The 14,279-nt window shown below is 29.7% G+C and overlaps 1 protein-coding gene across 5 annotated transcripts in view; it reads right to left on the bottom strand.

Moving 5' to 3' along the window:
* BRWD3 (bromodomain and WD repeat-containing protein) overlaps window positions 1-14,279 on the bottom strand; it is a 153,525-nt gene that overhangs the window by 115,544 nt on the left and 23,702 nt on the right. For all 5 annotated transcript variants that reach the window (XM_075371709.1, XM_075371708.1, XM_075371710.1 and 2 more), the window contains 5 exons: window positions 12,574-12,734; window positions 10,215-10,391; window positions 7,879-8,033; window positions 4,268-4,594; window positions 2,109-2,310 (listed from right to left, as the gene is read on the bottom strand). In XM_075371709.1, the coding sequence (XP_075227824.1) occupies window positions 2,109-2,310; window positions 4,268-4,594; window positions 7,879-8,033; window positions 10,215-10,391; window positions 12,574-12,734 (1,022 nt within the window). The remainder of the gene's footprint in view (window positions 1-2,108; window positions 2,311-4,267; window positions 4,595-7,878; window positions 8,034-10,214; window positions 10,392-12,573; window positions 12,735-14,279) is intronic.

Raw genomic sequence — 14,279 nt, 5'->3', positions numbered from 1 at the left:
ATTTTGTGACCATATCCTTGGTATCTGAAACAATACCATAGGCTGGGTATGAATGGTCATACCTGAACTGATAGGTAACCCTTTTTTAATCTTCTCAGGTGATACCGGGAGATTGAATATCAGTATAAGAGACGGTGTTGGTTCTCCATTCCGCTCTGCCGTTTTATTATACGCTTTACTTCTAAATCTTGGGGACGAAGCTCATCAGCTATTTCAGTGATATCCATATCTAAATGGTCTCGGCAAAAAATTACTTCCCGGCTCGTACTTAGTTTTGAGGCATTTGGCACTGGCATTTATACCAAACATATTAATGAGACGTTAAGATAGATCGACTTTGTTAATCATTAAATATTTCAATCGATCCATCTCGCAATTTTCTAATGTTCTTTGAGGAACCATTTGAAGTAGTTATCTTTTTATTAGGAAAGGTGAAACTTTTTTGGAGGGAGCCACCTTTCTGATTATGTATGTTTTTAAATTTAAGATTTACTGCATCAACATGATTTAATGCCAGGCTATTATCTCTTCTACCAGGCTATTATCCTCATTAGACAAGGCTAAACAAGGCCTCTTCACCAGACTAAAATTGGATTAATAGGATTTATTTTTGGATTTGAAATTTTGTCCGAGTACTGGTGATATGACAGACCACTCCAGCAGAGCGCATGCATACTGGAGCTACAACTAAATACAATTGTGTTTGTCCAGGTGCCCAGAGGACATCTTTTGAGACTCACTATATGGAGCCATTCACTGATTGGCACGATAGTTTCTACCTTGGGTTACAGTTGCCCTTGGTAAAGTGTCGCAACATCACCGAACGCATGATTAGGAAGAAATAATGTAGAATGTTATTGTGTAGTTCTGTAAGGGTATATGTTGTAATTTGTGTAGTGTTTTTAATGTGATGTGAATATGTAGTGTTCTTGATGTGGTGTACGTGTGTAGTGTTCTAGGTGTGGTGTTTGCGTGTAGTGTTAATGTGTTCTGCAGCTCAGTACAGTGGGAAGAAAAGCTGCAGAGATTAGGCCCGAGGGAATGCCAGTCCCCAAAGTCTTAAAGAATAAAACTCCCTGTTACAAAGTTATAGGTTGGCGACAGCATGAAATAAATATATCAAACTAACATATACACACTTAAATTACAGATAAAAATTGAAATGCTCTTTAAAATAATAAACACACGACTAATGTTAATAACAAACGAACTGTAAAATTCTTGTTTTACACTAATCTTTAAATACTCTCATTAACAATTATAAAATCGTATCCTCATTGACTAAAAAAGAAAATAGAACCATCAACAAGGTTCATATTTTTTATAAATAAATCAGAATGTACATCTATAAGTTTGTTTATACAGTCATTCACTTAAAATTCAAGTACTGGGTTAGCTGAATAGTTCTTAATTCTCTCCACTGTTTCTTGGTAAAATTCAAGAATTGCTTTATGTAGAAATTTACTCACATAATCCCATCATTGATTGAGCAGTAAAATTTAAACATAAGCACATTATATTTATACCATAATTCTTTGCATATTTTGAATCTAGAAATCATAATATAGACGACAGCTACATGATTCCTGCAGTGAAATTTATAAAAAAGGCAGAATTTTATTTTGTACTTCATTAATAAAAATGAAACAAACTGTTCTTGAATATCACCTATTTAATAGGCAAATTACATAATTGAAATTGTAGTACTGTTATTTCTTAATTTTAAATAATAAACAGTGGACCGACCCTGAATCAATAAAAAATAGTTTTGCAATAAAGGATAATATTAAGAAAAAAATTACATCTGAAAAGTATTTTTAATTTAACATGCTCAATTACATTTTAGCAAATAAATTTCAAATGAAAATAATTTATGCAAAAACAATTGTTTACACTTTTACAAACTTTTTAAAATATCAAACAGGAGTACCTAAATTAATAACATAAAAAAAAATTTACATGATATCCTCAAACTCTTAAGCTCCAATCATTTAAACACCAGTAACACTGTAAGCTAAAATCTGATGTTTGGGCAAAAAAAATTAATAATAATGTTAAAAGCACATACAGATACACTTCTTTTAAATTTTCATTCTTGTATCACTTACATTTGGATCCAGTGGATGGCTCTCTAACACAAAAACTTCCTCTTTGTGGCCTCGTAAAACTTCAAACAGTTTAGCAGCTTCACTATCCCAAACTTTGATAGAATGATCATTACACGCTGTTATAGCCCATTTATCATTTGTATTCCAACACACCATAGTTACTTTCAGTTTTAATTTCGGATCTACCACTACATCTGGTTTGCTAAAAACAGAAAAAAATAGTGAGCTGGAATTAAAAAATTAATAACAGTAAAAAAGTTGGTTTGCAATTATTGATTGCTAAAAAAAAAAAAACCTTTACTGCAATAGATCCTACGCAAATTAATAAGTACACTATCCACTAATCCTTAAAAAAATATAGCTATCAAGTAACAATAGAATAAATTCAACAAAAATATGCCGCCTTTTTCATTTTCCTCTGATATAAATATTGACTAAATATGTATTATTCTGGATTAACAGATACAAAGAATTCCAAACTCACAAATATTAACAAATATGTTTGTATGATATAATTTTTCTGTGCATATAAGACTGTATATACATACAAGCAAGTAAATAAAATCTTCTTCATATTAATTAAAAAGTTAAAGACTAGGACCAAATTCTACAAAAAGGTGGTATGTGACCTAACATACAATTCACTCTTGAAATTGGAATAGCCATTATCAAAATAGCAAGCATCCTTTGACAATCTTAAAAGGGAAAATGAAGACCTAAGTGTTCTGGTGCCTCCTTGACAAAGTTGAAACAAACAGTTGCATATCAGCAGGTCAAGCCCACCAAAATACAAGAGGATAATCAGCTTAACAAATATCTTCTTTACTCTATTTAAGAAAGACTGCCTGCACGGTGAACATTATCATTACTTTCAGAAAAAAGAAAAAAGAATCAGAAAGAACTAATTCCTCTTGTTTCTGAAGAGCTTTACATGTGTCACAGTAATTACAAAGACCAGTAAAAATACTGGAACCTAAGTAATTTATATATATCTTCTGCCAAAAGAAAATGCATCATATATTTTGCCTAAATCAGTAGAGGAATTAATAAAAAAACAAAATAAATCTAAATTATTCAATCTGTAATAGCCCATTTATTAATAATAAAAAACAACACAAGCTTTGAAGGTAACTCCAAACAACAATCGCTTACAAATACTGAAATCATATATAACCAGAACAAAACAGACTACCAGCAGCATTTTGTTCCATCATCATCACAGTGATCACAATTTTATGTTTTTAATACACAGGCTGTCTCAGGGAAAAAAATTCAGGACATGAAAGTCATATCATTTTAGGACATAAGTTCTAATTTCCAATCTCTTTATCTTCAATATATGTGTAGTAATATTCTTGCCATGGACACTATCATCTTTTTTTTTAATATGCATACAAACTGTACTTAACTGTCTTTCATTCACCTAATATTTCATAGATTTACACTCAAAAAAATAATAAAAATAATATCTGATAAGAGCTTTCAGTTTTTCATCATCAAGGAGGTTCATCATGGAACCTCCTTGTAGAATATGTTGATCGTTTATATTTTTTGCCAAAGGTGCATCAAACTTTAAGAGAATTCACCTTTTTTATTGCTGAATTTCATAAAAACAATTCTTAGCTCATGCCAAGATTCTAAATAAGATTCTTTACAAGGACCCTTATGTAAAATTTCCTCTTTCAGGTGAAGTAAGACTCTGTTAAAACAAATTCCTTTGCCTTCACACATACATAATTAAAAGACAATTCCTAAAATAAACAAAGGCTAAAATTTACAATATTTATTAGTTATATTAACTTTTAAAATATTAGTTAACTTTTTGAGAAAAAAGTAATACATTATTCCAAATTGTTTATATTCATATGACTTTTTCTTGTCTTCAATCATTTGACTGGTTTGATGCAGCTCTCTAAGAAAGTCTTCACATGACTAATGTCACTTAAAATACTAACTGTACTCAATCGGCAAAATTTTAATATGACTACTTATCTGTCACAAAAGCATTTCTCTCTACTCTGATTCTGTAGAAAGTTAAACAAATAAATAAAAATGAAATATTTTTTTTTTATTACATCATATTAATTTAAATGCATGCATATGGAAAGATATCATTTAATTAATAAATCACTGCTTGATAAACTAAACTAGTAACTTACCCAGGTAATTTAGTTGTCATGTTAAGTACAAGTGTTTTCCATCGCTGTCTGGTGAATTTCCATATTATAGCTGTACCATCTTTGCTTCCGGATATAAATCGTAATCCAGAATGCGCCCATTGAATTGAATCCACTCTATCAGTATGTGGTTCAGTTTCCAATATTCTATGCGGCCCATCTGCTTCATTATCTCCAACCATCTTATAGACACGAACATGGTGATCGGCACTACCAGCTGCCATGAACATACCACCTGGTGAAAACGATGCACAAATCATCTGTGCCTGACCAGGACGCATTTTCTCATTGTATTGCAGAGCTTTAGAACTGATCGGCAGAAAATTAATACAATAAAATTAATATTAATAATACAATAAGATTGTATAAACACATTGTATAGCAGTATTGTTAAAATCTGAAATACTCAAACTTTGCATAGTCTTTCAGACTACGGAAAGTAATTTAGTACAGTTTACAAAAACTAAAAACAATGAAATGGCTTTCTGCCTACTTAGCTACACCACGTATTCATTATTAGTGAAGAGAGAAGTGGATTGCAATCGATGTATGTTCAAGTAGCATAGGTAACCACACTTTTATTATTAGTTATGTAGAAAAACCAGCTTTCATAGACACAAGAAATGCAACCTGAACGAGTGAAGGTATCCTCCGGCAACAATGACACATCTACTATAGCTTGTCTTTTTTCTACCTTGAGAGTGGTGTTACAATTAGAGTGTTACTATAAATAAGCTACAGTAACACAATTTGCCGAACTTGACAATGAAACAATTAAGTTTGATAATGCTTTAAAAATAATAACTAGCTAACACCAAGTTACACCTTGGCGTAGCTAACTAGCTATGCTTTAAATAAAATTACTAACTTGCTAATTACATTAAATTAACCTTTCAGAGGTTCTTTTATAAATAATTATGCAGCTTGTCTGCAGTATATGTGGCACTCCACTACAAAAATGATATCATTATATATCAGACTTTATTTCTGTACTTTAAAACTTTATACAATTTTTACAGAATTCAGTTATATATTTCACTTGTAAATGATCGATTAATAAAGCTGAACATGAATAATGAACTCTACAATGAAACAATTAAATTTGATAAAACTTTAAAAATATTAAAAATTATAGACTAATTAATGCTTGCTAATTACATAAAAAATAATCTTTCAGAGGATCTTTTATAAATAATTATGCAGCTTGTCAGCAATGGAGGTGACACTGTTCTTAAGATAGTGTTACCACTAACGAGAGTATCATTCTGTAAAACCCACTGTGCAATATGCATAATTAGCACTGAAAAATCTGGAAGAACAGTTATTATGTCACTTGAATGAATGAATAAATGAATAAACCTTTATTTCCTTTGTAGAAAATATGACATAAACTTAATACCTGCAAAGTGTAAACCCGTGCGCAGGCACAAGCCACTTTATATAACATTTCTAAAATGGGAATATTAAAATTAAAACTATTTTTAAAATAAACAGTAGCAACTAAAAGTTCCTACATATATAAATGAAAGTTCTTATAAACAAAAAAAATTAATTGTTAAAAATTGAGGTCAATTAAAATTTAAACTTTGCAGTTAAATTAACGTATTACTAGCGTTACTGTAGCTTGACAACAAGCTTTGTCCAGTACCTCAGCCAGAGTTTTGAATTCTATGTGACTTCAGGTAGGAAAGTCAGACTGTCCTAACCATGGTAATCCATAGGGAGAAATGCTTCTATCAAAAACTCTTAACACTAATGACAGTAACGATACAGATTCCTGTTTCTTTTAGCACAAACCTTGTGGGATCCAGCCAAAATTTACAGAACCTCCCGGGAACATAAGGATTAAGGATATGGGTAAAGAACAATGAAGAATACGACTTCAAAACTTGATTAGCACACTTTCCATTTTTATATAATATATACAGATTATGGATAGCTGTTATGGAGTGCTAAGCCGTTATCTTATTATCGGTTTATCTTTTACCATTATGTAATATTAATGTCATAAAAGTAATTTAATAAGTCACTTTCAAGAGACATGATAATCATTCATTCTTCCACATGTTTCAGAACTAATCATGCAGGTTCCACAGCGGGCTTACAGATGATACTGTTGCTGGTAACATTATCTTAAGAACAATGCCGGTTCCACTACAGACAAGCTGCATAATTATTTATAAAATATCCTCTGGAAAGTTTATTTCTATGTAATTAACAGCATTAATTAGTACTATAATTTTTATTATTTTTAGTGTTATCAAATTTAATTCTTTCACTGTTGAGTTCATTGTTCACAAGCAGCTTTATTAATCGATCAATTACAAGTAAAATATATAAATGATTCTATAAAAAAATGTAAAATTTTGAAGTACAGAAATAAAGAAATCTCGATATCAAACAATGGACAATTAGGTAGGTGTCAACAAAAATACAATATTTATTAAAATACAAAAATACAATATGATGTTACTTATATGTACGGTGTATATGACAAAGAGATAAAATAAGTAAAAAAAAAATCGAACAATTTCGTAAGAGAAATTTCAATTTATTATTAATTAGAATATATATTCTAAATTTGTATATATATACAAATTTCAATCATCAACACTAAATGGGTGATTTTTAAAAAAACATTAGTCTCATTGAAGATGATCGTTAACTGAATAAGTCAACCGTAAAGTTTAAATTTGATCCAAAAAGTAATTTAACAGTAATTCTTAATAATCTTAATAGCTAACTTTCACGGGAACAGAAATCAACTATTCATTTATCTTTTAATGAAGTTTATAAACATTTAAAACATTATATAATACATACGGATAAAACAAAATAACACATTATAATAATATAAACTCACTTTTAAATTGCAAAGAAGTTAATCGTCAGTAAGAAATTTCAGAGGTAATTACAACTTCTTTTCAATTAAATGAGTGCTGTCAGCAACCTTACAAAACAACTAGTTACATATATAGCTCTGAAGGTCCTGTAGAGAACAATTTTCATCTAAATTGAAAGTCAATAGTTCCTAATATTTAAAAATTCAAATATAAATTAAAACGTTCTTCTAGGAAATAAGAAATCCTTAATATATTACGCTATTTTAATATATAAACGTGAAACTAACTCATTCAGTCAACGAATCTTCAGTATACTGTTAAAAAACTATGAATTACAGGCTTCGACATACTCAGCAAGCCGACTTAAATATTATCTGTTTTTATTTGTATAAAGACACATTAAAATATATAATCTTTTTAATAAAAATAATTAGCATTTCAGAATCAGTTTCTACAATTCAATAACATGCTCATGTGTTGCCTGAAATCTTACTTCACATCAGTTATCTGCGTACACTAAAATCAGTAAACTTACTGGGTTAAGCAAACACAGCTTCTCCTGCTAATATTTTGTAGCGACACAATATTAATTTTTAGAAAGCTATTACCCCAAGTAGATCAGATTAGCATAACCATCTGTCTGTAAGAGATAGCGATCCAGAATATTTCCCTGGATCCAAAAGTCTAAGCAAACAAAGAAATTCAAAATAAAAAATAATAGAATTTTAAATAATTGTAAACTATACTCACTGGAATGAAACTACATTATTCGGTCCAACAGTGTAACTCCAGAAAGCAACAGAACCATCAGTACTAGTAGAAGCGAGATAATGCATACCGTTAATAATACCAGGACAGAAATTAACTCCAGTAATCATACCTGTATGCGCTATTAATACTGCAATCTGGAAAAATTATTAAATTGAATACAAAAATTATCAAACATGAATGGATAAAGAATTTAAATCTTCAACACAACATCTTATATATATATATATATTATATATATATACATTTATATATATATATATATATACATTTTTTTTTTCTTTAAAAAACTACCTTGAAATAGAATGATCTTTTGTATGGAGAAAAAAGTATTTTAATATGACTTAAAAAAAATACTTATCATAAAATATGTTGCCATTAAGAAAAAAATCATATACATTTCATCTAGAACACTATACTGTGTAAACAGATTTGTTTCATTATAAACTTCCAATATAAATCCACAAACTGATTTCAAAATCATAATGATTTACATAGAAATAGAAACATCAAAACAGAATAATCTTTAATCTCATACTAAAATATTGTTATAATATTTAACTATTTTTTTTTTTTTTTTTAAATATTTGTTCAGAGTAAAAAAATAAAATATTAAAAACTAACCTCTTTTTTAGATTAAAAATAAGATAAGCACATATTCCTGGCTTAGTTCAGATCTTGATTTAAAATCCAAAACAGGGCCAAGAGTCAAATTTTTCTTCTACAAAGTAATCAGTACCAAACATTAGCCATTACACCATTAAAACTAAAAAATATTTTTTTTTTCTTTATAAGCAAATTTTTTAATCTGCTTCTTACAAAAATTTCTGATTCAATATGATCTGAAAAAAATTGCTAAAAAGTTTAAAAATGCACTGTGACTCAGAATCTGATGCAAACAAATTTTTATAAACATATATTAATGACTGTAATATTTATTAAAATACATGGTAGCAATAGAATTATTTGGTAAATACATGAAACATGTATATAACATTTTAAAAAAGCATACACATATATTCATATTGGTTTGTTGCTTTAGCAACTGGTGTTGATAAAGCAACAAACCTACAAACAGCACCTAAGTAAGAAATAAAGGATAATTATTGTCATTATAAAAGTATAATTTTAAATTTATTTTATCAACTTAATTAGCCCACCAGGCTGGTCAAGCATAAACTCATTGTCAGATCACTTGTTTAACAGCTAATTTTCAAAGTCAAAGGTTCTGAGCTCCAAATCCTAGTAAAATTTAGATTCTTTTATATGAATTTGAATACCAGATGGTGGATACCAGTGTACCTTGGTGGTTGGGGTTTGATTAACCATACATCTCAGGAATGGTCAGCCAGAATTTGTACAAGACTACATGTCATAAATATCATCCTCATCTTATCAGGACATGGTGGGTGGGGGATTATCATTCACCGGTTGAACAGATTGCAATGTACACATTAGAAATAAAAACAAAAAAATTTAATTAATTATAAGGAAACTTAATTTTATCAGTATTGATAAAAAAATTTAAGTACAAGTAAAATTTGAAAAAAAAAAAAAACATTATTTTCAGCTGCACTTTTATAAATGAAATGCGCTTATCTTTAAACATACTTCTCTCTCTTACTTCTATACACTCGTCATCTATTCATCTTTTAAAAAGCTTCGGTGAATTCCTTTCTGGGAGAAAATTTTCAGTGCGATGGATAACCAATTTTGTAGCGCTTCTACAATCTCTTCATCAGAATAAAAATGGTTCATTCACAACTCTTACTTCAGCCAACCAAAAATAGGAAAATCACTACCGCTCAAGGCTAGGCACTCCACCAGCTCAGAGATCTTGAAGGCAAAGAATTTTTGTATGTACAGATTAGAGATTAGGGTCTAGAACTGGCCTGAAGCAAGATTACAACTTTTGAAAGATTGTTTACCGTGCCTTTTGGGTTTGATTTTTCCTTTTAGTGATCACAATAACCTGTATTAAACTTTCATTTCACTATTTAGTTTCATCTTAAGGTGTGAAATGAATAAAAACTAGTCCTTCCATTTCCCAGGCTTCCCTTTCCATTGTTCATCATAGAAAGAAATTCTACCTTTTTTGTAAAGTGCTCAAGCTATTTGTAGCTTCTGCTTCCATTCAAACAACTCTCTCCATATTGTTGCTGCATTCTATGAACAATCTCTGCTGGTTAAAAATCAAAACACAAATTTTGATGTACTGAACATATCAATATAATTTATATCATTAATGCGCCAAAAAGATTTCTTTATAAGAATACTATTAATTCAATTAATAATAACCTACTTAAGATAACACATACCGGAAATGCAGTTTGCAAACACCAAACTCTAATAATTCTATCAACACTGCCAGCAGCTAATAAAGTATTTTCTAAATTGATAGCGATATCAGTCAATTCGGATAAAACACCTCTTAATGTTGCTAATAATCGACCGTCTACCGCACTCCACACTTTGATTAACATATCATCAGCACCCTAAAAAATTAATAAAACAAAATCAAATCTATTTAAGTAAAATCTAGCCTCAGAAAATTTATAATAAACAAATTAAAAATATATATTATGTACATACCAATATTTTGCACGCCTTATATATACTAAATGGATGCTAATAGGATATAACATCAGTAATTATTGGTCCACCCTGTTACTCTTCGTACCATAATTTGCCCTTAAAATTTTTACACCAATGTAAATCCCACAAAAACACAAATCCAATGTAAACACTAAAGTTATACAACTTATTAAGCTAACATTAAGCTGAAGGATTAGCATGGCATACCCGTCAACATGAAAAACATTACGAAATTTGTGTTTTAGCAACAGCTGCAATTTACAAATTAAACAGATTTATTGAGTAATAATGCTAAAAATAAAAAATAAAAAAACACATTTGTTTATGAGATGTAAATAACTAAACACTTCTCAAATTTTCTTCTTCAAATTGGGCCAATTACCAGACCCAATCCTTTTCAATCCACCCAAAGATAGTTGCTAGTACGAGGGTTATTTTTTTTCAAGGTCCGACCGGTCACGAAATTAAAACCACAGCGAAAATATAAACTTTTTTATTTGTAACAATACTTACATAGTTATGCTATTTCTCTACATAGTCGCCACTCTGATTTAGACATTTGTCGTGGCGTGGTACCAACTTTCTAATACCCTCATCACAGAACGGAGCCGCCTGTGTCTTCAGCCATGTTTCTACACCGGTCTGCAGCTCGATGTCTGTGCCAAAATGTTGTCCTCCTAGCCAACGTTTCATGTGAGCAAAGAGGTGAAAATCGGATGGAGCCAAGTCCGGGTTGTATGGTGGGTAATCAAACACTTCCCAACCAAAACGCTGCAGGAGCTTCTTTTTTACAGTCCTGCTTTAAAGTTCCTGTACCACTGTCGCACTTTGCTGTCACTCATTGAAGTTTCACCGTACACATCACTTATTCATCGATGAATTTCAGCCACATTACACCCCCTCACCCTGAAGAAATCGAACTACCGCACACACTTCACACTTGGCGGGAGATGCAATTGTTGCAAAGTGACGCGGCATGATTGAAGGCCATACTAGAGACGCTGCGCAACACATATGCGCAAAGGTTCTTCTGATTTTTGCACGGGTTTTTATTTTGCGACCAATCTGACCTTGAAAAAAATAACCCTTGTAAAATTTATATATTCTTTTATCGTAGAGTTTTACCACATCTTAAGTTAAAAACAGAGGTTTATTTCTAGGACGTTTCATGTCATTTCAAGCAGCCATTTCATACAGTCATGTAGGCCAACTTTGTTAAAAACTTTAATAACATCTTTATTTTTAAAGATATAAAGATCCAACAAAAACCAACATAAAAATTTACTACATATTTTATTTCCAGAACTTAGTTTGTTCCATACTGAAAGAAATAGTTAAAAAAAACTACAGAAAAATCTGAGATATATAAACACAAAATATAACCTTTGAAATTAAATATTTTTGATGAAAAAGATAGAAACTCACCTTTAAGTATAGTTTCTCTGGAAAGGAACTTTGCAACAACTACTTTCTGAAAAAGTCTAGAACCTGGGAGTCATACTCTTACTTTTACAGAAGCCTTTAAATATTGTATTTTCATACATTCAAACTGAAGTAACTCAAGGAATTCATCACAAAGGTCTTAAATTTTCACGAGACTAAATTTGTGAGTACAAAAATAAGTCATCAAAATCTCATCACCACGAACTTAAGCTTAATAAGCTTAAAAGATTAAATCATAATAACATTGTACCAAAAAATGATATTATTAAATCATATCTAATATCAATACAAATGTATTATTATGTTAAAAATAAAAGCAATTATCAATAAATAGTTTCCACCATTACTTTTCCGAAAAAAAATAGTATCTATATAGCATTATCATATTTTTAAAAAAATGGCATTTGATTCAAGATGGTGAGTACAAATTTCCAATTTAATCTAAACTAGTATCTTTTTGTAACTACATATGTCTGCGTCTGACATATGTCAAACACAGTTACATATCAAAGATTAAAAGTTTTTAGTTTTTTAGTTCATTATATGTAAATAAAACAAATAAAAACCTTACTGTAATAAAAAGTTTCTACAACAGTATTTTAGTACATTATATATAAATAAAACAAAAAAAAAACTTACTGTAATAACATATCTTCCACTTCCATCAAATAGACAACAATAAACAGCAGATAAATGACCTAGCGTACGAGATAATAACTGCATTCTAGAATACATCCTTGGAGGAAATGCCTGTTTTCTTGAAAACGGTCCTGAAATTTCTCTACCATGTAAAACATTAACTGAAAATAAAATGAAGCATCAATTAATAGTTAAGAAATAAAAATCTTGCCAACAACTACATTTTCACATTCAGACAAAAAAATAAATAAAGAAAAAAGTTTTTTTACTTAAGAATATGCGTCCAAAAAAAAGTAAAAAAAAAAATAATAAATATAATAATTTAAATTCTTCATATTCAGTGAGCACCACTTAATATGATCATATTAGGACAAACGCAATTAAAAATAATAACACCTGATTCATAACCATAACTAAAATATGGTACTGCAGTTGTCTCTACATAAATCTATACAATTTCACTACACAAAACATGACAAGCATTATATGAAAAGTATCCAGAAATATATTTTGCCACTTGTTTTCAATTCAACTTTTCGCTGTTCATAGTCCACATGTCCATAAACTATGTTTTCCCTTTTTTTCCAACTGTAAGTCAACCATCTGTAGTAACAAAGTTTTTTTTATAAACTTTTTTCATGAGATCATCAGCTTCTTGTAAAAAAAAAGGCCAATCATACACATCTCATTCACCACTATTTGTGAACAAAATTTAAGTTTTTACTTGTCTTTGTGCATGTATAATAGTGTCGTAATTTTTCACAATTTTAACTACCTCATTTTGGGTAATTCATTATTATAACATTATAAAACTGAAATTTTTTCTTCGATTTTTAAATCATAACCTTTTTTAATTCTCACCACAGCTTTCTATAGTATGGCTTAAAAAAAAAACACAAGTTTTGAGCACTAGTTTAGGATAAAAAGCAAAGACTGCAGCATAAATAAAAAATTATCAACACAAGCCAATCAAAGTGAAACTTCACAATACACTAAACAGACTAGGCCATAAATTATCACAAATTGAACTGGTTAACACCAGATCTAATGAGGGCCCCTTAAACTGAAAATTTCAGTCAAAATAAAACAAAAGCAAATTAGTAATTATTCATAGCATAAGTATACTGGCACCATCCTATCCACGATTCAGTTTCTTCATTCATACAACAAGCAAATTATCATTCTATTTTCCTTCGTCAACTTTTGTCAAAGCACCCGGTTGTAAAAATATCATAGTTATTAAATAAAATATTTGATCAATATAAATGAAATATTTTCTTCCGATAAAAAATTATTTAAAAATTGCTAAAATGATAATATTAAGCATTTGATAAAATCAATGTTCACATTAAAATGGGATCTACGTGTAACCTGAAACACCTCAAAAGAAAAATGAAAGATGGAAAAAATAATGAAACGAGTGAATAAATCTAAGCACTAATAAAAATTTTAAGGAAAATCATATATAAATGGATGTAAGAAAATCAGTGTCAAATTACTTAATATTATTAATCCTCTCTGATACCCGTAGTATCAAAGAGGCTTTGCAATAAAGCCAAGAAATACAGCATTTTGATTTGATCTTTTTACTATCAGATTTCTAATCTTTGCAATTGCAAACAAACCAAACAAGGCTCTCTTCAATCAGATTAATAACTGCTTAGAAAAATTAAGCTTTCTAAATTCATAAAAATAAACTTCAGATC

Source organism: Lycorma delicatula, chromosome 7 (assembly GCF_047948215.1).
Source record: "Lycorma delicatula isolate Av1 chromosome 7, ASM4794821v1, whole genome shotgun sequence".
Lineage (NCBI taxonomy): Eukaryota > Metazoa > Arthropoda > Insecta > Hemiptera > Fulgoridae > Lycorma > Lycorma delicatula.
The sequence above is the reverse complement of the archived record's forward strand: the minus strand, read 5'-3'. Positions and strand labels throughout refer to the sequence as shown.